General features: G+C 40.0%; 1 protein-coding gene across 1 annotated transcript; it reads right to left on the bottom strand.

Annotated features, from left to right (window-relative positions):
• Positions 1–160: 160 nt before the first annotated feature.
• On the bottom strand, positions 161–26,894 carry thbs2a (thrombospondin 2a). Its single transcript, XM_084390639.1, has 22 exons — positions 26,588–26,894; positions 25,537–25,608; positions 24,625–25,178; positions 23,791–23,875; positions 21,389–21,585; positions 19,257–19,397; positions 19,094–19,187; positions 17,572–17,742; positions 12,538–12,714; positions 12,179–12,352; positions 10,210–10,337; positions 9,845–9,997; positions 8,065–8,283; positions 4,747–4,854; positions 4,506–4,665; positions 4,167–4,285; positions 3,845–4,079; positions 2,407–2,634; positions 2,040–2,311; positions 1,858–1,955; positions 1,637–1,776; positions 161–1,340 (listed from the first exon to the last, which is right to left on the bottom strand). Exons 2-22 carry the CDS (start codon positions 25,601–25,603, stop codon positions 1,333–1,335), a joined length of 3,528 nt encoding a protein of 1,175 aa, XP_084246765.1. The 5' UTR covers positions 25,604–25,608; positions 26,588–26,894; the 3' UTR covers positions 161–1,332.
• Between the last annotated feature and the right edge of the window lie 410 nt (positions 26,895–27,304).

Here is a 27,304-nt window from a genome sequence, read left to right as displayed (position 1 = left end):
TGCATGAACAGTTAAAACAGTTGTTTAGTGAAGGACAGGCATGATGCAGGATTTATGGCGGCAGTGATGTCACATAAATTATCTGATAGACATCTTTAAAAACGATCATACATCCCATTAAAGTATTTGGAATGATTCCAAAGCACCAGTCCAAATGGAAAACGGTGTAAACCTTTTATTAAAGAAAAAAACAAAAAACGACAACTGTGAGAATAACAATATTAGAAAACTTTACAAGGTTTTCTGGGGATGTGGCATAAAAATTGAAGGCACTTTTTACAAAATAGGAAGAATTGTTATGAAAATAAATTCATTTTAAAATCAAAAGAAAGACAAAACACTGATGAACATTAAGGCTCAAAAAGATCTGGACGATGAATGACAATTTCTGTTTCTCTGATAAAAACACAACTTTTGTCTTATTATGTCTTGTCCACTCCATGACAGTTTCTTTGATAAACAGACAAAACATAAGAAACAAAAGAAAAAGTGGTTGATGACCAGCAAATGTGTGTTCAATGCAACAAATGCAGTGTGGCATCAAAGGACAAAAATGAAACGAAACAATAGCACACGCATACTCACATTTGGAAAACACGTAACGAATACAAAACTGCATAGGCATTTGCGTTATGGGTGTCTAGAAGCTCAGCAATTTTTTTTTTTTTTTTATCTTTATTTCTGCAATAGTCAAATTTTGTCAGTGTAAACAAATAAATTAGTATTTACAATGTCTAGGTTCTGAAAGCATTGCAAAAAAAAAAAAAAAAACCTAGACATAACTTGATACTGAATTGCAAGAGTCATATAAATACTTTACACAAGTAATTATGATACAGTCTTAATATAAACATCTTCATCTCAAAGGTCTCTAAAACATTTATATGCTGATCAAACCCAAAGCCCCTGTTAGAATCGAGGGTTGTAGAAAAAGATGTCTCCATTACAACAACAAATCCAAAGAAGAAAAATTCTGCACATTGTAACAATACAGAGGAAGAAAAAAAAAAAATTGTGCAAGTAAAGCAGTTGGTGATAAAGTTGGTGATTATTTTTCCTCTAGATTTTGTTACATTTTGTAAAAAAAAACGAAAAATACCACAAACATAATGTCTGATTAACATTACCCAAACTTTGGCTAACAAAGACTGACTTGAGGACACAAAAACATCTATACAAAAAAAAGTTCATTATTTCTCCTCAGGAGGAGGTTTGTGGTCTGTTTCCCTTCTGTGTAGTCCACAAAAGTCTTTGGTCTTCTGTGTTTTGTCAGAGAGTGTGAAAATGTGTTGCTGAGATACAGTCTTTAAGGAGGGTCATTTCTTCTCTTGTTCAGTTATCTGAAAAGCAGAAAAAGAATGAAAAAAGTGGCTTTGTTTTTTTCTGCTTTGCTATTAATGAATCTGCTTTGCTAATATTTTAACAGATAACACTAAACCATAGGTGATGCAGACTCTGTTTTCCGAGCACTTTTACATTATAATATATTATATATATAATTAATATATAGGGGTTTAGTTTTTACGGGCCACAATTGTAGAAATGGTGTTAGAGACAGTGGTTTGACATACATTACTAATACAACAAGGGTGTGATTTAAACAATTACCCATGTTTTGTTATGATAAACTACTCACCTCGACACTCGTACTTGAGATCAGAGAAGTAAACCAGTTCCTGGGAGAAGACGAACAGTCCTAATCTCCCTCCTGCAAATGTTTGATCATAAACCGGCCCTGAGTCTGACATGATCTGTTTCCCCTCATAAACCACCACTCTGGTGAGAAAGAACATAGATCTGTTAACTCTACATGCTTTATAAGATCACTGTGTCAGTTTAGTCCCTCCTGTTAATCACCTGATGAATCCTGTCTTGGGTCTGTGGATGAGATGCCACCTGTAGGCGGTATAATCCTTCCAGCCGATATTTTTAGGGTCGTGCCACAGTGTGCGGACCTGTCAGACCACATATAGCGATTAGTTTGAGCAAAGGTTACCATAAACGCTAACAGGTCATATTTGATGAGAAGTCAGCCTTGCCTGTCCAGGAGTGTCGCCAGTGTGCCACAGGGCGTTACGCAGGTGCTCCCCTGTGCCCGTGGTAGAGTTGACCACTTTCAGAGAAACCCCTGAGATGCCAAAGGCTTTTGAAGGTTTGTCCTCCCAGTACGTCTGAGTTATCTGCTTCCACATTACCACGTAGAATCGCCCGCTGGACTGATAGCCAAACACAAACCCAGCGTAATCGTCATCTCTGTCAGTGTTGACGTAGAAAGTGCCACTGAAATCCACAGAGTTGAACTCATCGAAACCTGAAGAGCAATTAAAAAGTTGAAGTCTCATTTCCTCAATGACATCAAGCTAAAATCATGACCAGATGGGCTACTCTGAAAGCTCACATACTCACCCACAGCAATACCAGGGTCAGAATTGGCAGTCTGAACCAACTCTTTGCCTTGATGTCTGACCACCCAGTTGGGATCAATTTGTGTCGTTCCTTTGGGGTCCAAATGCACCATCTGAAACTTCCTGAAGTCTGTGATGCTGATGGCGTCGTTCTCAGGGCACACATCCAAAAAGTCCGGAATGCTGTCATTGTCAAAATCATCTTTGCAGGCGTCGCCTCTTCCATCCCCTGTGGAAGAAAGTTTGAATAGTTCATAATAAATGTCAGTAGATCTGTTAAATCTGCCATCCACACTTCTAAAGATTTTTAATAACCACATTTTTTTATTAAAACCAAAAATAATATACACACATAATAATAATAGTAATACTAATTCACATTTATACATTAAGTAAATAATAATAAAAACATTTATTAATTATTAAATATAATTAATAAATATTTTCTTTATTAATATTTAAATTAATAAAAAATGCAATACAATAATTAAAATAAAAACAGTAATAATTATTAATCAATCAATCAATAAATATATATATTTACTGCCCCAAATTTAGAGCATGTGTGAATTATATTAAATTATATTATTAATTACTTGGTTAAAAATTATTACGGTTTTATATTTGAATAATTATTGTTCATAATATTTACTATTTATATTTTTAAACAATTTGAATATTAATATAAATTATCTAGAAATTGATTATATCATATTATATTTTACCCACCCACACTAAATTGTGTGTAATAAAATTGTTAGGGGTTATAGAAATATTTTAACCAAAGGAAGATTTCATCTAGCACCCCAGCTCTCTTCTCCAAGCACAAAGCAATCTCAGCTGTCCTTTCATGTCATGTACATTAACATGTGACTGGCTTCAAATGTGAAATCTATTAAATCCAGACTTTAGCACATCAAATATGAGGGAAAAGTCAAGTAGGCTTTTGCACAGATGCCAGCTCTTGCTATGATGTCTGTTTTTACAGTAGTTGACTTTCTCTCCTTGGAACCATCTTGACTCTATCCAAGAAACTAAATATAATGAAGTGGGAGAAGTATGATAGCATCTGACAACTTCGACCTCCAACTGCAAACGGTTTCCATTTTCCCACCAACACAAAAAAAAAATCAGTTAGCCTTAACGAAATGCGGCACAGTGGGGCAAATCACACGCACCCTTCAGTAACCACCTGCAACTTATGAGAGTCTGACATCATTTTCCTTGACCCTGGCTACACTAAAGGAAATTTTCCAGTTGTAAATACATCTGAATCTCAACGAATGCAAAAGAGAAAAATGTGGCAAAAAAAAAAAAACGTAGACAAAAATGACCGGATTACAGATGACTGGTGTGTGTGTGAACTTTTCTTTTCACATTCAGTAGAAATACAGAGAATCAATTCTAGATATTTTAATTTAAGCAATAAATTCATTCACCATCAGAGTCTATTTGATCTTTGTTGGGCACCAGTCTGCAGTTGTCCTTGTCATCAGGGATTCCGTCATTATCGTCGTCAAAATCACAAGCATCTCCTTTCCCATCTTTGTCATGGTCGGCCTGGTTGGCGTTGGGAATGTAGGGACAGTTATCCAGGCTGTTCTGGTGGCCGTCCTCATCAATGTCCTGATTGTTGTCGCACTCATCCCCGACTCGGTCATTATCTGAGTCAGACTGTTAAAACATACAAATTACTTTGTTAAACTGTTTCAAAACATACCTCCTATTAGTGGGTACGTGTGTTTACTACGCCTGTTGTACCTGGTCAGGGTTGTGCAGCAGAGGACAGTTATCACACTGGTCACCCACGCCATCCATATCTGTGTCCTTCTGGTCATTGTTGTACATGTAGGGGCAGTTATCATGCTCATTCAGAACCTCTGAAACACATGCAAACAACAGCATTACACAGAGTTCAATGGACAAAATAACTTTCGGGAAATCCAACAAATTTGCACCTGACTGTGGTGAGATATTTGCATTGTTTTTGGTTTATTATTTATACCCAGCCTGGGTCTAATCATTGCAGAAACCCAAGCTTGTCAAGTCTATAAACAAACAATGAGTACTGTTGACGTAATTTGCGTGAATGTTTCTCACCATCTCCATCGATGTCTGCGGAGCAGGCATCTCCCTCGCCATTACCGTCGGTGTCGATCTGAGCGGGGTTGTGCTCATATGGGCAGTTATCACAGCGATCACCAACAAGATCTTTATCGTAGTCAAATTGCCTGGGATTATACAGCAGAGGACAGTTGTCCTGGGGCAGAGGAGAAACAAATACAAGCTTAGTGTAAATAAAAAAAAGATCTTCAACAAAATTATTAAGGAATTTGCTTACCCCCTCATCCATGATTCCATCGTTATCATCGTCTTTGTCGCAGGCGTCTCCTTGACCGTCTTTATCAAAGTCCTCTTGGCCTGAGTTTGGAAGGTTGGGACAATTGTCCTGCACAACGAAGGATAAAAAATATTATTTTTATTAGTTGGGAAAATTAACACTTTAAAATTTGAAATTGAATGTGGACTGTTTAATATGTTAAAAATGAGCTAATGCAGCATCTGTTTTTTTAGCCAGTAGAGAGCTAGATCTACATTAATTTGGGGATTCACTGTATAAATATACACTACCGTTCAAAAGTTTGGGCTCAAGTATGATTTTTTTTTTTAAAGTAGTCACAAAAGTGGCACATAAAATTGATCAAAAGTGACAGTAAAGACAATAAATGCTGCTATAGAAAGCTATTTATCAAAGAATGCTGAAAATAAATGTATCATGGTCTCCACAAAAATATTAAGTAGCACAACACTGATAATAAGAAATGTTTCTTGAGCACAAAATCAGCAGATTAGAATGATTTCTGAAGGATCATGTTGTCACATTCACCGTCTGTCATCGTCCTGTCTGCACTACAGTTCCCAGAATCCTCCTTGTTTCCACACCTGTTCTCACTCCCTTCATTACCCGCCTGTTCGTCATCATCATCATCTGCATCACCTGTCTTGTGTTCATCTGTCTGTGTATTTAAGTTCCTTCTGTTCACTCATCACTTGTCGGTCAATGTTTAATATTAGGTTCCTGCTCTGAGCACACGCTCCCTGTTTTTGTGTATCTGTTATGTTTGAGAATTAAAACCTTGGAATTCATAGTCTTCGTGTTCGTCTCCTACTTCATCCACCCAAGAAGCCTGACAGATTGACCGACCATAAAAAAAAAAAAGAAAAGATGGGGAGATTGATTGCGGGGATCCTCTGGCCCCGAGCTCGTAAGCTGGTGTCGAACAGTGCAGACCTGGCTTTGAAGATGTTCGACCCAGCCTTCATGTCAGTCAGAAAAGCCATTGAATACGCCGGTCCAGTCGAGCCTGCACTTCACGCCAGTCCAGCCGAGCCTGCACTTCACGTCAGTTCAGCCGAGCCTGCACTTCACGCCAGTCCAGCGGAGCCAGCACTTCACGCCAGTCCAGCCGAGCCTGCACTTCACGCCAGATCTGCCGGAGCCAAGGCAGTATGCGTCATGCCCGCCGCCCCTGAGACTGACAGCGTCATGCCCGCAGAGATTTTCTTTTCTTTTATTCCGCCGAGCTTGAAGCTCCCTTCGCCGCTGGTTCCGTCCAGCTCAAAGCTTTCTTCGCCGCTGGTCCTGCCCAGCTCAGAGCCCTCTTCGCCGCTGGTCCTGTCCAGCTCAAAGCCCTCTTCGCCGCTGGTCCTGCCCAGCTCAGAGCCCTCTTCGCCGCTGGTCCCGTCCAGCCCAGAGCCCTCTTCGCCGCTGGTCCCGTCCAGCCCAGAGCCCTCTTCGCCGCTGGTCCCGCCCAGCTCAGAGCCCTCTTCGCCGCTGGTTCCGCCCAGCTCAGAGCCCTCTTCGCCGCTGGTTCCGCCCAGCTCAGAGCCCTCTTCGCCGCTGGTTCCGCCCAGCTCAGAGCCCTCTTCGCCGCTGGTTCCGCCCAGCTCAGAGCCCTCTTCGCCGCTGGTTCCGCCCAGCTCAGAGCCCTCTTCGCCGCTGGTTCCGCCCAGCTCAGAGCCCTCTTCGCCGCTGGTCCTGTCCAGCACAAAGCCCTCATCGCTGGATCTGCCCAGCACAAAGCCCTCATCGCTGGATCTGCCCAGCACAAAGCCCTCATCGCTGGATCTGCCCAGCACAAAGCCCTCATCGCTGGATCTGCCCAGCACAAAGCCCTCATCGCTGGATCTGCCCAGCACAAAGCCCTCATCGCTGGATCTGCCCAGCACAAAGCCCTCATCGCTGGATCTGCCCAGCACAAAGCCCTCGTCGCTGGATCTGCCCAGCACAGAGCCCTCGTCGCTGGATCTGCCCAGCACCGAGCCCTCGTCGCTGGATCTGCCCAGCACCGAGCCCTCGTCGCTGGATCTGCCCAGCACCGAGCCCTCTCTAGTACCCGGGACTTTTCCCAAGTATTTTTTGGGGGGGGGCCATAGGGCTCCGCCATGGCCACCTGAAGGGTCTTCACCACCATGGCCACCTGAAGGGTCTTCACCACCATGGCCACCTGAAGGGTCTTCACCGCCGTGGCCACCTGAAGGGTCTTCTCCGCCATGGCCACCTGAAGGGTCTTCTCCGCCGTGGCCACCTGAAGGGTCTTCACCGCCGTGGCCACCTGAAGGGTCTTCACCGCCGTGGCCACCTGAAGGGTCTTCTCCGCCATGGCCACCCGAAGGGTCTTCTCCGCCATGGCCACCCGAAGGGTCTTCTCCGCCATGGCCACCCGAAGGGTCCGCACCGCCTTGGCCACCCGAAGGGTCCGGACCGCCATGGCCACCCGAAGGGTCCTCACTGCCGTGGTCGCCTGAGGGGACATCACCGCCCTGGCCACCCGAAGGGTCCTCTCCGCCGTGGCCACCCGAAGGGTCCTCACCGCCGTGGCCGCCCGAGGGGTCGTCTCTGTCCTGGCCACGCCCACAGCCTGCTCCACCGTGACCACACCCACAGTCTGCTCCGCCCTGGAGGCTTCCTGCCTTGTCTCCCTTGCCTTGTCTTCCCCGTCAGCCTCCAGGGCGCCCACCCTCCCACCCCTTTGGTCTTTCTACGGCGCGAGGACGCGCCTACCGGGAGGGGGGAGTAATGTCACATTCACCGTCTGTCATCGTCCTGTCTGCACTACAGTTCCCAGAATCCTCCTTGTTTCCACACCTGTTCTCACTCCCTTCATTACCCGCCTGTTCGTCATCATCATCATCTGCATCACCTGTCTTGTGTTCATCTGTCTGTGTATTTAAGTTCCTTCTGTTCACTCATCACTTGTCGGTCAATGTTTAATATTAGGTTCCTGCTCTGAGCACACGCTCCCTGTTTTTGTGTATCTGTTATGTTTGAGAATTAAAACCTTGGAATTCATAGTCTTCGTGTTCGTCTCCTACTTCATCCACCCAAGAAGCCTGACACATGTGACACCGAAGACTGGCATAATAATGCAGAAAATTCAGCTTTGCCATTACAGACAAATTTCATTTTAAAATATATTAAAATAGGAAATAGTCATTTTAATTATATTTCACAATATTACTGTTTTTACTGTATTTTTGATCAAATAAATGCAGCATTGGTGAGCATTAGAGACTTCTTTCAAAAATGCAATTCATTTCAGAAACAAAAGTTATAACAAACTTAATCTTGTAGCCACAGAAAAGAAATCTCTGTTACCTTTTTGCAGTGATAGGATTGGTTGGCTCCACACACCAGGTTCTGATTGGGCCAGCCATCAAGGTCAGAGTCCTCGCCGCAAATGAGACCGTCCCCAGCATAGCCGATTTTACACTCGCATTTAAACATTGGGTCACTAAAGTGGCCAAGGTAGATACACTCAGCGGATCTGTGGCAGTTGTGGGTTTTATCCTTGCAGGGGTTTTCTTGCTCACATACCTAAACAAATGAACAGACTTCAGCAACACTGAATAGCAGTCCAATTATGGTGAATAAAGAGCTGGGTCGTCGCCTGTGGGGGACAACTGGGAATAGTGTTGTGAGGGCCTTTATATTGATAATTTCCTTTTATTTTGTTTGTTTCAGCGGTGCACATTTGCACATAACAAGTTTATTTGAAAAAGCTATTGGATCGCATCTATAAAATATGAGACAATTCCTTTCAGTCCTTTGTCAATTTACTACTCTTGGGCATTGGATGAAAGAAAGACAAGTTGGAAGTTGGTGACAAACCTATTAGTTGTGGACGTTATGAAACTTTTGGGCAGAAAAGCAAATGACTCAGCTTTCCAAGAAATCTGCTATATTTATTAATCCAAGAGAAATGGGAGAGTGAGAACAAGATCCATATGGTTGGCCACCATTATGGGCCCAAAGATTTTTTCATTTAGCTGACATGTTTTGTCCAAAATGTCTCAGAATATACTTTCTACTCTAAAAGTTTGACACATTCAGCCTATTATCAAGACCTCTGACTACCTAAGGCTAGATTTAATAACAGCTTGCGCCAGCGCAAACCCTCTTTTGGAGTTAAAAACCGCTGTCAGGATTTACTAAAGACACGCAGTGAAAAATTAACACTGAAAAGGTGTGGACAGTTATTTTTGCAGCTGACCTTATTGCATATGCATTTGTATAGGAGTTTCCCTTTCAGAAGCAAAATTTATGGGAGGAGAGTATTTAATGAATCACGCAACGTTAATTTACTGGAATTTGCACCATTATTACCACCCCAAAAAAGCATTTCTTAAACCAGATGCTAATTTGCGCTGCTCTTGGTAGATTGCGTTGGTCATTATGGAGATGATCCGGCTTTGTCTGTAATTTGCGCGTCATCTGTAGATCATGTGCAGAACTTTCTACTCCCATCTGTGCTTTTTTGGAATTGCGCTTTCCGCTAAATTTGCCCTGATTAGTAAAATCTGGCCCCTAATGCCTGGTCCACAGCGCCGCTTATTCTGGGTAAGAACCATCCAATTAGACAGGAAGATACCATCTGACTGATATGCAAACAACCACAATACTTTTTCTTTTTAGAATGCATTAAAGGGAAGCTTTGCATGAAATAGTTGATTCCAAAATAATAGCAAAGAAATGAATTAAATAATAACCTTGACAAAATATTCATCCCAGACAGCAAAATAGTGTCGCCCAGATCCGGCCCACATCCATATGTACCAGATGTGGCCCGGATCTGGGCCGACACTATGTTGGTGTCTGGGATAAAATGTGCGTATACACTATGATCAGAATTTGTTCATCTAAAAATAAGTACAGACTATTTAACAGGAATAACTCAAGTTTGAACTCGCCAGATCGAGAAAGTGCTTTCCAGTTATGTGTGTAATGTGCATCAGACGGTCAGCGAACGGACTGTGGGCGGCACGTACTGTAGGCGTGCTGTCACTCAGCCAGGCTAATGAGTGTACAACGGGAAACGAACACATTTAAATACTTGTGCAATAATTGATCCAATCTGTCTACAGACTGCATAACTGACCTGTTTATTTAGCTTGGCATCCTCCACTCCCATTCCAAAGGGCTGATTGCCTTTGTATCGAGGAGGGCAAGGCAAACAGTGGAATCCTGGGTCTGTGTTAACACAGCGCTGGGATTCAACGACTTTGAAGCACAGATCAGGGACCATGTCACACTATAGGACACAAAAAACAAACAGACATGTTTAGAAACATATTTGAAATAAGTATTTTTCACAATCTTCACATTTATTGGTACTTGTTGGGTTACAAATTTTTTGTTTGGCTACGCTTCCCGTGTTGAATTGTGAGTAACGCAGTATAACAATTGCTTGTCACATGGCCCTAACTACATTATACTTTTTCCCAGATCTCTTTCCCATTGTACCTCATTCACATCCTCACAGAATGTTCCATTGCCACGGAAACCGACAGGGCAGGGCCCGCACTCCCACGAGCCGTCAGGGGAGCTTGTGCATTCAACACCCCCGAAGCATGGGTTGGATAGACAACCATCTGAGGAAGAAGAGAATGCAGAGGGAGAGGCTTACAGTTTACTCATGAAATTTTATATGCATTTCATAAATCTCAAGAGATGTTCTGCACAATGTCAGTCAAAAGAGGTCCTTAAATAACAACTACCAGTAAGATTAGTGAATGTACACTACCGTTCAAAAGTTTGAGCTTGTTAATTTTAGAGTATAAGTGTAAAAACAAGAATATTGTGAAATATTATAAAAATGTAATAATTGTAATAATTTTTAATTATTTTGATGGATAGAAATTTCAAAAGACCGGCATTTATTTAAATTGTTTCCCCATTTTTGTGTTATGGACTATTGTTTTGAAGTGTAATCCTTTTTCCCACTGTTCCTGTGTTTCACCTCCTATGTTTGCTTTAGGCCAAATTCCAGTCGGAAGTGAGGATAAGCCCTACTCATTACAAAGGGCAGAACATGACCATAAATGACTAAATGACTTCCTTGAAGTGACCAGTTACGGAAAGCAGACACTGAGAGGAAGATGGCAGGTGAACAGTGAGTTTATTGAACAAAAAAGGGACAGTGATAAGGTGAGCAGTTAAGTGAAAGTCCAAAAGGTCTTGATCTTGAGGGAGACACAGAGGAATGGAAGACGCTGGAGACAGGAGGAATAGTCCACATGGCATTAACTAGACCGGACCGTGAGCTGTGGTGAAAGTGTGTGCTTAAATAGTGGCGGTGATGATGAGGTGCAGGTGTGAGTGACTGGGAAATGACATGCAGGTGGGAACCGAGGAGAGTGATGAGAAAATGCAGCGCAGAGGATCTGTGACATGACATGTTCCCTTTGCTGACGGACTTGTGGAATGGCCCTTTGTGAAGGGATTCAGTTGTTCACTTTTGTTTGGAATGATCCTACAAATGGCGTCTCCTTCCCGAAATGCCCTTCAAGGGTGCAAAAACGCCAGTTGGAATTCAGCGCTTGTTTCCTTAGCTCCCTTGTTTGTTCTCATAGTTACCCTTTTTTGTTGATATGACGATTAATCACCTTTACCTGTCCCTTGTTAGCCCTTGTTATCCTGTGAATAAATAGCCTTGGGCTGCATCCAAAATTGCATTCTTCCCTACTATATAGTAGTACTTTAAGTACCTGGATGATCTACTTCTTCCGGCAAGATTCTGAAGTGTGCATACGATGGATACTTTAGGCTACTCTCCCATGAGGCCATGGGAGAGGATTTATGAATGGAGGTGAAGCAACATAACCGACGATGGTAGATCACATGATAATGACAACATAGTGTATGTAGTACATCCGGATTACATTCATGCTATAGAACATACTTTTTTAGCGTTTGTGAAGTACTTACTCAAAATAAGAACCTACTCGAGAGTATGCGATTTCGGACGCAGTGCTCGTGTTTCCTTGTTCCTTATGTCGTTGTTTGCTGTAACATGTAGATGGTCTGCGTTCTTTTGTCCCCTAGCACTTTGTGTTCCTTAGCTCTTAGTTCTTTGTTTATATTTTGTTTGTTTGCATTCATCCGCTCTACACCTGCCATCTCTTTTGTTCCTGCCAGTGTTATAATAAATGTCTTTACTGTCACTTTAATACATCCTTGCTGAATCCGTGCCTTTATGCTTTATTGTATTTATTGTGATATAGCCAACATAAAAATGGACATCTAAATAAACAACAGAGAAATTTGGCAGCTGCTAGTTTTATTTTGACCACCAGACTGAGCTGAGGCAGAAGGTTTAATAGTGGCTCAGCGATGGGAACAAGAGGTTGTCCAAGGTTTGGCCCAGCAGATACACAACTGAAGAGAGTCAAAGAGTGAGAATATGTGAAAAGAAAGTGAAAAGGTAACATACCCACAGGGCAGTCCTGTTTGTTGCAGGAATCAGTGTCCTTGGACTCTCCTGGGCATTTCTTGCCACCATACTGCGGACGAGGGCTGTTACACACGCGTGTTCGTGTCCTTGTTCCTCCTCCACAGGTGGCGGAGCAGATCGCCCAAGGAGACCACGGGCCCCAGGCTCCATCCACTATGAGAAGAAGAGAGTACAGTGAAAAACACAGTATTAAGCTGAGTTTACTGAGACATATTACTGTATGTAAATCGTGTTATTCTAAGATCACTCAATGCAAATAGGTCTAATATTGCCTCAGTTTCATTTCACAAGACTAAGTCTAGTATATATAAGAGAAACGCATGACTCCCAGCACTCACTCGGACAGGGTTTGGCTTCACACTTTTGCGTCTCTCTCCCGCTGCCCTCACAGTCCTTTCCTCCCAGTTGAGGGACCGGGGCGTTGCAGTGGCGAATTCGTGTGATCTGTCCCTCTCCACATGTCACAGAGCATGATGACCAAGGGGACCACAAACTCCAACCACCGTCTTGTCGGACTGTAACAACATTCAGAAAACTGACATGATTACCAAAGTCATATACAATAGCATATACGGCCTTGTGGAAGATCCTACTTTTAAGTTTGTAATTACGAAATGATGAGTGTTCAAGTGATGATTTTGGCCTAATAGATATACATGATGCTCAATCTTACACATTACCATTCAAAAGTTTGGAGTCAGCAAGACGTTTTTGAAGAAATTCATACATTACTTCAGCAAGGACGTGATAAATTGATCAAAAGAAATAGTAAATACATTTATATTGTCACAAAAGATTTCAAATGCTGCTCTTTTTAACTTTCTATTCATCAAAGAATCTTGAAAAAAAAGTTATTACGGTTTCCACAAAAATATTAAGCAGCACAACTGTTTGCAACATTGATAATACGTAATAATAAATGTTTCTTGAAGGATCATGTGACACTGAAGACTGGAATAATGATGCTGAAAATTCAGATTTACCATCACAGGAATAAATTACTTTTTAATGTATATTAAAATATATATATATTTTTATTATTTGAAATTGTAATAATATTTCAACATATTACTTCTTTTTTACTGTATTTTTGATCAAATAAATTCAGCTTTGGTGAGCATAAGAGACATCCCAAACTTTTGAACGGTGGTGTATTTCTCTCTTCCTTCTTACACTTTATTGGCAAATTTATGGCATTTTTACGCCTAATAATCAAAGAATATTCATTAGATATACATACATAATGCTTTGCTTCAGTAGTTTATTACAATAAATGTTTTCTGGCAAGATGTATCGCTATGAACAGCACAGTAAACATTCACAAGTGAAGCTTAACAATGACAAAAACAAATCAGCCAACGGAAAGTTGGGGCTAAAACAAAATTGCGGAGGCATTCATGTGCACTCATCTCATTCAGACATGACCTGAATGCAGTGTTAAAGCAGCAAACAAACCCACACAAACAATGACATCTTTCATTTACATTAGTAAGTACAGAGGCATGAGGTCCAGGAATGACACAGGGTGGGACAGCCAAAAACTTGATGAAGCGATGACCACCTGGCCCATAATTCTGGACCCGCCACCCCATCGTCTCTTTGGGATTCAGCATGGGAGAGACCCGATGGTGTATTCAGGCCAGGGGTGACGCAATGAGCATTAAAGGGAGAGTTCACCCAAAAATGAAAATGTTGTCATCACTTACTCACCCTCATGTTGATCCAATCCTGTGTGAGTTTCTTTCTTCTGTTGAACACAAAAGAAGATATTTTGAAGAATGTTGGTAATCAAACAGTTGATGGACCCATTGACTTCCATAGTAGGAAAAAAAATACAATGGAAGTATTTGGACCATAAACTGTCTGGTTACCAACATTCTTCAAAATATCTTCTTTTGTGTTCAACAGAAAAAAGAAACTCACACAGGATTGGAACAACATGAGGGTATGTGGTGGCAAAATTTTCATTTTTGGATGACCACATGGGTCTACATGAGGAGCAGAGAGACTGGAATTAATTTGATATAAATCTAAAAAGCTCTGAAGGGTGTGGATTTTGGAATAAACTGCTGCTTCAATGTATATGTATGTAATAAGTGATTATAATCAAGGTATTCATCAGTATTTTCCTCTAAATGTCACATGAGTTGAATGACTTCTCTAGGCTTGTGAGATTTTACTTTGTTATAGAAGTTACCAGTGTGATCACTGAAATGTTCTTTTCATGTATTCTCTAATGTCTGCATTTGATATCTGAATGCAGTAACAGTGCTTGCTCATTTAGCCCGGCTTCCAGAAATGAAATATGGAAAGATGTTTTGTTTTGTTAAGAAGAGAATTTGTCAATATATACATCTGTTTTTCTAGGGTACCCTGACGACTATAAGTCACAGGGGTCATTGAAGTCTATGGTTTAAGGGAATCTTTCTCAGTTAAAGCCTTACTTTCCAGTTAGACTAAAGTGTAGCTCTCCTTGAGAGAAAGAACGCATTATATTGATGTTTTGAGACGACTCTCCTGTTTATAGTTAGAGCCTGGCCAAATCCAACCTTGGAAAAGCTGTGTGTCAGTGTGTGTGTTAGTCTTTTTGATTGCAGGTTAAGGAACCACTGGCATTATTGGAGATTGACTGAGTTGTTGTTCTGGACATGCTGGCGCCCAGCAACCCAAATCTGAGAACTGGAAGGTCACGACGTGCTTAACTTCAGGGTCTGAGTGTCAGCTGCATAATCTATGGAGATATGCTTCAGTCTATCTGTATATGTGTGGAAAATTACTGTGTTTATCTATTTCTTAGCCAATGAGAATCATTCAACCTGAAGCAAGGACATAGCTTAGACCTTGGAGAAGATCTTTATTGCTGTGATCTTTGTAACTGTAAGCAGGGCGGCCTACGAACTCCTGTGTGAGTCTTGAAGCTGACTTCTGCTGATGAAACTGCAAACTATCTTCAGTAAATCTTTTCTTTAATTTATTATAATTCTGACTCTGGGTCTTCATTCATCATATCTGGTTTTGTGTCTTTGACTGTAAAAACCCTTACAGCTCAATGTATTAATGTATGAATGTATGATATTGTTTCGCGGAAATTGTAACAAAGGCCAGTTTGTCCATTGCTGTCCAAGATACCAGCTGGTAACATTTGTCAGTTATAAAAAAACATTTGAGTCAGCCGTAAGCCAGAGTTAGCACTGGTACACCACAAAGAGCCATATGCCGCTCATTAAAACCTCACTGAGCATAAGTGATGACTACCAGCTCGTTCCCTAGCTGATGGAAAGGAGTTTGTCTATTGGCCCACGCTCCATAAATATTTACAACAGATGATGAAAGAAAACACCCATGTTGTTACAAAATCTTCCGCCTGCCACAAAATCAGGTCAATAATATCATGTTGGATTCTTCAAGGGAATTGACTGGCTTGAAATCACAGGCTCAGTATATGGCTAATGAATATTAATTAGGTGATGTAACATTCCATCAGTAGCAACAACCGATTTGATGAAATGTAGGTAAGTGGGTGCCAGCCAGTAGATTACTGCTTACCGCTTAAGTGTGTGTTCAGCCTAATGCCAATTCAAATGCTTGGCAAGGGGCTTCTGTAGTTATTATATTACTTCAGCCCTGCATTAAAAATCAATGATATTTGATTGATATGGCCTACTTCAAAGGATTAGTTGCCCCCAAAATTAAAAATCTATTATTATTTTCTTATGCTTTCTTTTCCAAACTCATTTGAATTTTTTCCTTCTGAAGAACATAAAATGAGAAACTCTGACAAATCGTACTGGTTGCTGCTCTTTTTCCTGCCATTACAATAAGTGGCGACTGAAGCTTTCAACCTTCATAAAGTACACAAAAGCACCATAAAAGAATCATAAATGTGATCTATATGATTTCTGCACTATATTGAAAGTGTTCTGAAGTCCTCACACAAAGCAATTGGATGGTTTCAGAAAACTTCCAATTGACAAATTGTACAAAATACTTTTGTGACCAACATGGGCTCATTACAGGCATGTACCTCATTTTGTTTAGCAAAACTCCAAAAATGTATCTATACATAAAATTTACTGCAGTTTCCAGCTAAAATGAACATTAGTAAAACTTTTGTTCACACTTTAGATTAGGGTCCAATTCTCATTAACCAACTATTAACTATGACTTTTGCCTCAATAAACTCCTAATTACTGCTTATTAATAGTAAGGAAGTTGTTAAGTTTAGGTATTGTGTAGGATTAAGGGATGTAGAATATGGTCATGCAGAATAAGGATATGTGCTTTATAACTAAGTACTAATAAACAGCCAATATCCTAGTAATATGCATGCTAATAAGCAACTAATAGTGAGAATTGGACCCTAAACTAAAGTGTTACCAAACTTTTATTCTTTTTTACACAAATTATGATTAGAGTGACAGATTATCAAACGAATAAAGACTTATTTTCACATGGTTGTGTTCTAGCGTTATATTTAAATTCCAAACTGCCACGATAACTAACATAATAGAACGTTGCACGATTCAAGTTCATCCATTTCGGATAAAACTAAACACGATTTTAGTGGCACTCACTGGACATTTCACTTTTAAAGTGTCACGAAACGTGCAGGAACAACTCCACTTGTACATCTTTCCAATGATCCTGGGTTGTTTGTTACACTTTTATTGTGCTTTTGCATCTTTTTTAAGCTTAAAAGCATCAGACCTCCTTCATTGTAATTGCATTAAAAGAGCAATGAGTACTTTCTCAATTTGTCTTCCTTGGAAGAAAAAGTCATTCAAGTATGGAATGACACGAGTAAATCATTGATTTGTCATTTTTGGACGAACTATTCCTTTGAAAGCTCAAAACTATTTTTAAACAACAAAACCAACAGCCAAAATAAATATTTTTTCCCCATAAAGATTTAGAGATTCTGGCTAAAAGTAACCTGAGAACCAGCGATTATTTTTCTTCCATTTTCATTATTTTTAACAGCTGTTTAGATAATATGACAGCTGCATTTGAGACCTCTCTTTCTACTCTGCTTCAAACACAACTGTGGTCTGCGGAGACTTTACAGATGAGTGCATTATTTGACTATCACGATAGACTCTGATTCACTGATACAACTGAAACAAATCAGTGAGAGAACCAACTGTGCACTTGCAGTTATAAGGTGACGGACCACATTTCATAAGGCCACAAGCAAGAGGAATCAATCCAATCCCACTTAAACCGCTGTTATGTGGTTTTCGTCCAAGATTTGAGACTTTTTTGGACAAAACAGGCAATAAAATGGTGTCCAAAATGTCTCTATATGACCAAAGAACAGGTGTTCAGAGAAAGAGTGCAGTTAATAACGGTCAAACAAAGACTGGCTATCTCACCACGACTGTCGCATTTTCCCAAGCTGCATCTGCGGGTTTGGATGGAGGGGCCGCTGCAGGGGTTACTTGTGGCATCACACGACCTGCCTCTTTGCTGGGTGCCTGTTCCACATGTGACGGTACACTCCGTCCATTCAGACCAAGGCGACCAGCCGTCCTCGCTGTCTTTAGCTACACACACATGAACACACAAGCACATTTAGCACTGGTAACTTCAAGCATAATTCACCCCGTTCTAACCCCACCACACCCATCATGGTGCTCCTTGTTGTTAATATATTTACACAGCAAAGGCAACATTGTTCTTCAGCTCTGATGTTTTGGAGCTTAAGTTATACATGACATCATCTTTCTCAACCCACTTCAGAGCATGGGAACATACAGTAATGCTTGTTACTCATGGATAATAAAAAATGTGTGGTTGGCAAACACAAGCACTTTTAAAACAATAAAAGTTCTATATCATTTGAGAAAAGAAAAAGTCTGCCTGTTTATAAACTTCTGTTCAAAAGTCTGGGGTTGGTAAAATTCTCCAAAAAAACATTTTTGAAAGAAGTCTGTTATGCTCACAGAGGCTGCATTTAGGATACAGTAAAAACAGTAATGTTGAGAAATATTATATAAATATATTTTAAAATAACTTTTCTATTTTAATATAAATTAAAATGTAATTTAATGCTTGTGATGGCAAAGCTAAATTTCCAGCCATTACTCAAGTCTTCAGGGTCACATGAAATTATTCTAATATGCTGATTAGCTGCTCATTTATTATTTTTGAACACCCGGCAACAAGGCTAGCTTCACTGCGATAACAAATTGAACAATTCACTTACCAAAAAGTTATATAAGATAAGACAAAAATTCCAAAATACATTCAGGTGATACATTTTTTAAATACATCAGTTAAAAATTTATCTGAATAAAAACTGTCTATTTACATTAAAAAAGCCCCAAAAAACAGTAATTGGAGTTTAAAGAGGAGATAAGCTACACAAGAAACATTTCATATTATTATTAGTTAAAAATGATTGCGCTGCAGCATTTATTTAAAATAGAAATCTTTTGTAACATTACAAATGTCTTTAATGTCACTTTGGATCAATTTAATGCATCCTTGCTGAATAAAAGTATCATTTTCTTAAAAAAAATCTTACTTTCCCCACTTTTGAACAGTCGTGTATGTGCGCATGTACTGTAACTGTGTCTACACTCAAAGTGCCTGATGACATGAACAACTTTGTATCCTACTTTATTTTTAAGGACAATCCATTGGTATAAAACTAGCATGAGTTATTTTAAAACACCCAAACTATTTCAGGTTACCATGAGAAACATCACAAGCTGGCATTAAATGTAATATTCAGGCATTTAAATACAACACACACAAAATATATTAGTGAATAACATAATTTGATTTCAATTATGTCTCTAAATCGAATGCGAGACCCCTTGCATCCAGTGTAGACATGTTGGGAAAATGAAAGCATGAAAATTGTGAATATCAGCAATGTACGTTACTCACGCAGACACACAGGACAGCATTCGCCATCTAGGAAAGTGGGGCTGGCACAGGCTACTGGAGGACATGTGATTTGATGGCACACAATCTTTGATTCCTGCAAGATAAAGCCGTAAGACAGAGTCCTCAGAACAAAAGCAGAATGCCATTAGCTCTTTTTTCTTACCTGACAGGTGCACTTGGTGCAGCTGTCCACAACCCAGTCCTCCTTATCCTCAAAGAGACGGCCGTCTTGCCAGCACATGCGCTTGTCTTTGATGTTCTTCATATTCCCCAGCACCTCCTTCATCACAGTGTTCTCCTCAGTCTAACCGACAGATGCACAGCAAGACAGATGGACAAACGGTCAAGAGGTGGCAATACTTCTGCCAATGTCTTCCACATGTAGATAAATAGAGGTGATTTAAACTACAATGACATTCTGTATAGCAGGGGAATTATGCCTTTAAGAACAGGAAGCTCTGCCTCTGTCAATCTTGGATGGTTTTCTTTTTAAATATATTTTAAAATATAATTTATTCCTGTGATATGATTTTTTTTGGCATCATTACTCCAGTCGTCAGTTACATAATCCTTCAGAAATCATTCTTATATGCTGATTTGGTGCTCAAGAAACATTTCTTATTAATATCAATGTTAAAACAGTTGTGCTGCTTATTTTTGTGGAAACGTGATATTTTTTTCCAGAATTCTTTGATGAATAGAAAGTTCAAAAGAACAGCATTTATTTGAAATAAATAAACTGTCCAGCAGACACCTAAAGCCCTTTAAATCCCTACAGAGCCCCAAATTACATTTCTGGTTAAACGCCATGCTGAAGGAAAATTGTCCTCAAGTGACTTTTGACTTACATGTAATTTACTTGTCTTACAATTATGATTTGTGCTTTTAATGTTGACATTTGTAACATCAATCTAGGTTCTGTAATGTTTGAATGCAAAAAAAGTCTCTTTTCAGACTTTTGTGTTATTTTGTTAGTCTTTGCTAGTTTTTGCAATTTTCTGTTTTTCTTTTTCTCTCTTTTTTAATAAAAGAATGAAATGAAAAAAGAACACCCAAACCAGAATGTTGTAGTCCTGAGAGCTACAGTATTAGCGAATCATGAATTCGTGGCCACGAGTAAAGAGTTGAGAAAGAGGAAAGAGACAGAACAAGAGGTTGAGGGAGGGGAAAAAATAACAAGAAAAATGTAAGGGAAGGAAAGGTTATTAACTTCTGAAGCACATTAAGAACATAAAATAACACACACACACACACACAGTTTGTGCTGCTGAATTAATTTGTGCATGTGTGAGTGAGAAAAAAAAAAGCATAGGTAGTAGCCATGAGTGTTAGGCTGTGAAACAGAACACCACATGGTCTGGAAGAGCCTCTGGGACCCGCAGCATCCAACGGCAGGATTTCCCAGAGATTATGCCCAGACTCCCTCATCGCTGCATGGGAAGCTCCCAGTGGAGGATAAAGGGGCTGTTTAAACACTGCCAGACACGACTCGGTTCCTATTCACACTTCCTATCTCCCTCTAAAACAAACCATAAAACCCCAGCCCACATCTTCACGTTTTCCACTGCCTCTTCAGTCCTGTTTTCCTTTAATGGTTCTGTTTAGACTACAAGTATTTTTGCTTGCATGGTCAGATTTAATCTGTAATCAAATTCTCCAAATCAGAGATGGCCACCAACCTGAACAATGGAGCTTTATGAAATCAAATTTACACTTCAGATCAACCAAACAGACATAATTTATTCACCCTCTTTTCGTTGGAACACAAAAGGAGAAATCTGATGGCCACTCTTTTCCATGCAATTACAACGAATGAGAACTGACGCTTTCAAGGTGTTTTTCTCACATAAAGCTATTGTATGACTTCAGAAGACCTGGTGTATAGTGTACAAGTCGTATGGACTGCTTTTATGAGACTTTTATGGTGCTGTTTTGACCTTCTCGAGGCTTGAAATCCTCAGTCCCTATTCATTGCAATTGCATGGGGAAAACAGTTTGTGTTCTTTTTCAGGTTGAATGAACTAATCTTTCAAACAAAACACATTCACCAGGTTTTACAGACAAGGCTTAAGTTTAGTCCCAGACTAAAATGCATGTTTGAGCTGTTTTAACTGAAAGCAGCTTGCACTGACATCTTAAATATGTCAGAGACATTGTTTGGTCTCAAGACGCACACCAATAATGTTTTTCAAAGGCAGATTTATAAAAGCTATATGTCCTAATTGAACTAAGGCCTAATCCTGGCTTAATATAAACCCTGTCTGTAAAACCAGACATTAAGTAAAACAACTTTACCACTTTCTGCAAGCCATCGATGAGATTGCCCACAATGATACGAAGACCTTTCAGTTCCTGCACCATGTTGCTGAGCTCCTCACAGGAACGCTCGCACACGTCCGATGCCAGTTTCTCCTTCTGCCCAATGAAGTTGGTGGAGATAGCCGTGCTGACAGACACAGTCTCTGTACTCTCATTTACCAAATTAACTTCCTCTGAAAGGGATAAGAATGCAGTGGATCAGTGTTAAAGAACGTTACTTGAGAGTACCCAATAGACAACTTAATAATGTGATTTCTGACCCTAAAGATAAAGAGCAAGCAAAAAGACTTCACTTTTGAAATGGTACATGTGATACAAAGTGGCCTCATGAATACAATCAGAATACAGCAGCTATGTTTGAGATTGTATAGAGGTGCATGGATTATAAAACATTTAACCGATGTGCAGGATATTCCACACCCCATAGATCATTCTCTCACTATATTTCTGACATAACTATAATAAATGCGCAGAAGCTACCCCAGAAGTAACATTTAAAGAAAGATAGCGATTTTTCAAAGCACATCTTGGAAAAGGAGGAAGGTGGTGTGGTTGGGGGATACGCAACAGCAGAGGAATGCTGTCCATTATGCCAAAACTCCCATTAGATATCTGCAGCCATTTTGGGGTCATTTGCGTATATTTTCTCCAGATTAATGGCGAACAGAAGACACTAAATCAGGGAGCCATGTTGATACCTCCAGAGGTTCCTTTGAGACTCATGCAGGGTTAGCAGCTTTTTAGAGACTGTTGAACTCGTTCAAATCTCTTTGGGGTTTCAGTCAACGCTGGGAAAATAAGTGTGTGTGTGTGTGTGTGTCTGTTTCAGCAACTTTCTAGGCAGGCTTTTGTGCACTTCAGTTTAGCTTTTATTTAGCAATACGTGGCACTCCTAAACTGGGGCACTAGAGAGTTTAGAGGGACCTCTGTACTGGCATCCTAACGTTCAGCAGTTGGCATGCATTTGTCCTGGCAATGGAAATGGAAGCCTTTTTGACTGCCATATCCTATGCATACTTATTCAGTTACAATTAAAAGGAACTGAGACAGCAGTGATGGAGAAATGCTCACACTCGCACATCTCACACAAGGCTTAGTTTTGTCATGGTCTCAAACTATTTATTTCAGCACAAAAGTCAGCCAGGTCCAGGGATGAGTTTATTTACTGGTTAAATAGAATATCTCAGTACTCTTCTCTGCAATAAACTGGAAATCTGATGCAGAACATTCCAGACTGGTTTGTTGTTTAAAGGCCCCGACACACCAAGCCTATGGTCGGCCAACGCCGGGCCGTTGTTGATCCAGTTTTTGCAGTGTGTTCCGCGCTGTTGGCACTTGTCTGACCCTTCTGGGTTTTTATGACCGATTAAGCATGTTGAAGCATGTCGCCGCCACCAAAGAGAGAGAGAACTCTGACTCTATATCTCAGTGTTCAAGCGTAGCTTTTTCGCTGAGACGCAGCTGAAGCGAGGTGACAACACAGTCAGCTTTCATCGCCACTAGTTCTTTTATGTCGGTTTGGTGTCTCATGACCTTAACACATTCTTATGCTTCCAACACTATCACAAGTCATTTTTTGCTCATTCATGTTAGCCAGTTAGATAACATTATAGTGGTGATAAATCTGCAGAAATTGCAGCAGAAATGTAGAATACCAAATGTTTCCGAGGCAGTTTGCCAGGCATAAAAATGGATGTAAACCATCATAAAGTAAGACTGTCACTGGCAATGATGCACTGGACTACTGGTCTACCTGAAACTCTCTGGCCAGTTTATGAAAATGTTGGGCCCTGCCAACCGAAGCTTTACGGAACAGTCGGTCAAACCAGCCAGTTTGTGATCTGACCATGTGCATGTATAGAATAATGAGTATGTACTTCTTCCATTTTTCCACCTTCTCTTAAAGTATGAACTCCCTGCCAATGTATATTAATCAATGTATATTAATCCTCTTTATGGCATGTGCAAACTGGTTAACCCTTATACCACCACACTAACATGAGCGTTTCCCGTAAACATGATGTAATACGGTCAGAAATTTCCACAGCTCTGATCAGCAGATTTCGTGACCCACTTAGGTGAAAGCCAGAAGAGCTTAAAATGAAAACTGAATCCAACGGAAAACATACCAACCCTCTAAAAACAAATTTGATCATGAACTGCACAGAATAAATCCATATGGAGCTCCTGAAACCTTTTAGAAGTCCATGCATTTTGAGTGCCTAATCTGACACCTAAAAATCAGTTCAAAATAAGCCAGAGTTCATGAAAGCAAACAATTAAGGTGAAATTTCGGGAATTACTGCAAGAACTTTCTGTGGTTTTCCCATGCTGACCTTTATAGTTTTCATATTTAAGGGATATGAATGAATTCTTACCAGGTTTAGCGATCTCACAACCTTTGTCTCTCAAGATGTTCTCTACCGGGGTGTCAAAAAGGAACTTCACATTCTGTAGCAAACCCTGTGGAATGACAGAGATTATAATAAGTCCATTATAATGTTAAAATGGGGAGATTTATGGTTATTTTCTTTAATCGCATTCAAATCTCCACAACAGTGGTGAATCGGTAGCATATCTAGGCAAAAGTCAATAGAACATGGTTCCTTAAAAGGTCCTTAGATGACTTCTACTTAAATTAACTTTATATATATTTCTTACGACTTTTTATTACATAATATATTTGTTTTAAAATACATTTCAACTTTCAGACCCTCAAAAAAGGATTTTCCTTCCCTATTTGGGGTTTATTAGACACTTAATATTCAGTAATATTATCAATTTGACTGCACTGACACTATTGGATGTGAACAAAACTTTATACCTGATTCATAATTGACAAATTTTGCAACGTCGACACTGTAATTGAACACTGTCTTCTGTAGAGCTGCTTATAACCGAACTGAAGTAATTTTATAATTGTTGAACTGTTCAGTTATTGAACTAAACTGAATCAACACTGAACTGACATCAGCTGAAGTTGCTCTACAGGAGAATATGAATTTGTCTCATGTTTGATAAAGTTTTCACAAATTTATTTTAATTTTTCCTATTACTGTGAAGCAGCTTTGTAACAATCTGTATTGTATAAAGCACTATAAAAAATAAAGCTGACTTGACTATTTCACAGCACAGGAAATCATTACGCAGAAATAGCATAACAAGCATGGAATGAAGTACAGATGATGTTCGTGGAGAAGAACTGGACTTACCCTGAAGTGGTTTTCCCTGATAGATCCCTTAGCCACAAACATCTGACTGCTCTCCGGCCGCAAGTGCTCATAGAAAGGCTCGTCCAGGATCACGCTGTCAATCAGGCTACAGCCAACGTACAGATGAGCATTCTCTCCGTGAATGTACAGCGTGATGTTCTTCCACTGCGAATCCGACAAGTCCACATCCTCAAAGGACACCACATTTTGAGATCCCTCGACCATGTAGACCAGATCAAGCGTGTTGGCCCGTCCATTGGACACAATCTCAAACTGACGGCTCCCACTGGGATCCTCCAGACCAATCAGGGTGCCCCTTGAGCTCTTGTCCTGTCGCATGGTGGCCACAAACACAAAACCCTCATTGTTCTGGACCTGCTTTAGGATCTTATGGAGGGCCAGGGTGCTCACAGCAGGGATGTGGTCAAAGCGGATGAAGCGGTATGCCGGCGAGTCCCAGTCGTGGCCCTTGAAGAGCTTGGCACCAATCGTCTTTCTGCTAATGCTGCTGATTTTGAAAAGGTCGAAGATGGATTCATCTTCCACATGGCCATCTTTGAATGAGTCGACATAAGCATTTCAGCAAAGTGCGGATGATTATGTGAAAATACACAATATATTTTATGTGATGATTATGTAAGCCCATTAAAGATTTTCAGGAAAACATTACATCATCTCAGGTCAAAATCATTCAAAAGCTGTTTTGCATTGAATACCACATAGAGACTCTGTTAATAAATCAAACACAGATGTGCTTGGAGGCACAAAGAATAATGGGCAAATTGTGTAATGTGGAAATCTAAAATCAGAATTAGATATAAAGACAAGTGGGTAAATGTCAATGGCAAGAGAAACATAGGTTAACCCTAAATATTTAGAAACAATTTAGGAACAGGTGCATCATGGATTTACCTTGAGGTAGTGCTCTGATGCATAGTAACAGCAAGGGCAGAAAGCAGAGATTTCTCCTGAGTATCATAACTCCTTCAAAATACACATATACATATATAAAAACATAAAATATTAATAACCCATTTATTACCAAATACTCACTAGATAGCCCAATGAAACATTCTTAATTGAAAAATCGCAAATAAATAAATAATGTACATTTTGTATTGTTATCAGGCAGTTGTGTTGAAAATGGAATAATAGTACAAATACATTATTTAATGTAACAATACTTCAACAAACGGACTCTGGGTTTTACTACTGTATCACTCTCAGAAAAAAAGGTACAAAAGCTGTCACTGGGACAGTACCCTTCAAAAGGGTTCTAATATGTACCATTTAGGTACTAATATGTACACTTTTGGTACCAATATGTACCTTTGAGGGACTAATATGCACTTTTTAGGTACAAAGGTGCACCTTTTGAAAAGGTACCGCCACAGTGACAGCTTTTGTACCTTTTTTTCTTAGAGTTTGACCATTCCTGGGTTTTATATGCATTTATATAAGACAGAGCAATATTAGTAAGAGATTAATATTAGACCCTTTATCCATTTTATGTATCTCAATATGACATTTTAAGGAGAACTGACACAGACATCATCTTCCAGAGGGGCAAACTGTAGGCTAATTAAACAGCTGTGGTCATGTGACTATTTAAACAAGCCAAGTAAAAGTTCACATAAAATCAAGACAGCCTGAACGTAAAAGTAAATGGACACACTATTGCTAAATTACTTTTCAAGTTAATAAGATATTAAACCTAAATTACGCATCATCATTATCAGAATGACATCCCAAACTCTTTAGCTGATTGCAGTAACAGGTCTTTAAAAGCGTTTAACTGTAGCAATCTTACTAAATAAAGACATCTGTGACAATCTGTCAAACGTGGTTTTGGAGGAAAGAATGTGTAATTAATTATTATTCTCATAGAGAAAATTAGTCAAGTCTAGGGAGCCAATTTATATACATAGGTTATAATTGCTCCAAAACAAAAAAAAAAACTCACCTGTTGTGATGTGCAATCCAACTGAAACTGCACAAGTTTATTTGTCCTCTAAATCTTCAAGATAAATATGCGATATGCAAGGACTAAAATCCACAGTGTCTATAACATCCACACGGCTCCGAGTTTCAGTTCAATGGCCTGAGAACTACTGGACTGAAGCCATTTATACCGTTCAGTCCGAACCATGTCAGTCAGGTTCGGATATAAAGCTGGACCTGCTGAGGGGGCTGAATTATAAGTTTCCCATCATATTATGTCATGCCGGTAGCCTACCAATGCAGTGAAACCTCCTGTCCTCCCCTGTAGTGACGTCTCCGCGTCCATATCCCGATCCAGAATCTGAGCCTGAGAGGAGGAGGAACAGAGATGTGGAGAAGAGACGCATATGCTCGCGCAAGATGCTTTTAGTTTTAGACACTCGAGAATACAACCACTCACTGTCAAATACAGTGTAAATTATATTATACATAATCTTTGTTTACATCTTTTTAAGTTGTAGCCTACTGGCAATATATTTATGTCAATATCTGGCTAATTAAATCGAGGTTGTAAAAGAGCAATGACCTTCACAGGTTCAGACTTTGATTCAGGTAGTATGCTAATTAAACTTCACTTTCAGTTGCTTGAAATTATTTACAGTATACCCATATTGTCCACTGACTGATATATCGATTGTAAACATGTCTTTGTAGCCTACCACTTTAAGTCTATGAAGTT

The sequence above is a fragment of the Rutilus rutilus genome (assembly GCF_951802725.1).
Source record: "Rutilus rutilus genome assembly, chromosome: 20".
Taxonomy (NCBI): Eukaryota; Metazoa; Chordata; class Actinopteri; order Cypriniformes; family Leuciscidae; genus Rutilus; species Rutilus rutilus.
The sequence above is the reverse complement of the archived record's forward strand: the minus strand, read 5'-3'. Positions and strand labels throughout refer to the sequence as shown.

Excerpts from the sequence above, each read along its gene's own strand:
- thbs2a (XM_084390639.1), bottom strand. The coding sequence starts at position 25,603 with ATGATACTCAGGAGAAATCTCTGCTTTCTGCCCTTGCTGTTACTATGC. Across the intron at positions 4,666-4,746 it reads ATGGAATCATGGATGAGGGG|GACAACTGTCCTCTGCTGTA; the intron begins GTAAGCAAATTC and ends CCTCTGCCCCAG. Across the intron at positions 4,080-4,166 it reads TGCTGCACAACCCTGACCAG|TCTGACTCAGATAATGACCG; the intron begins GTACAACAGGCG and ends ATGTTTTAACAG.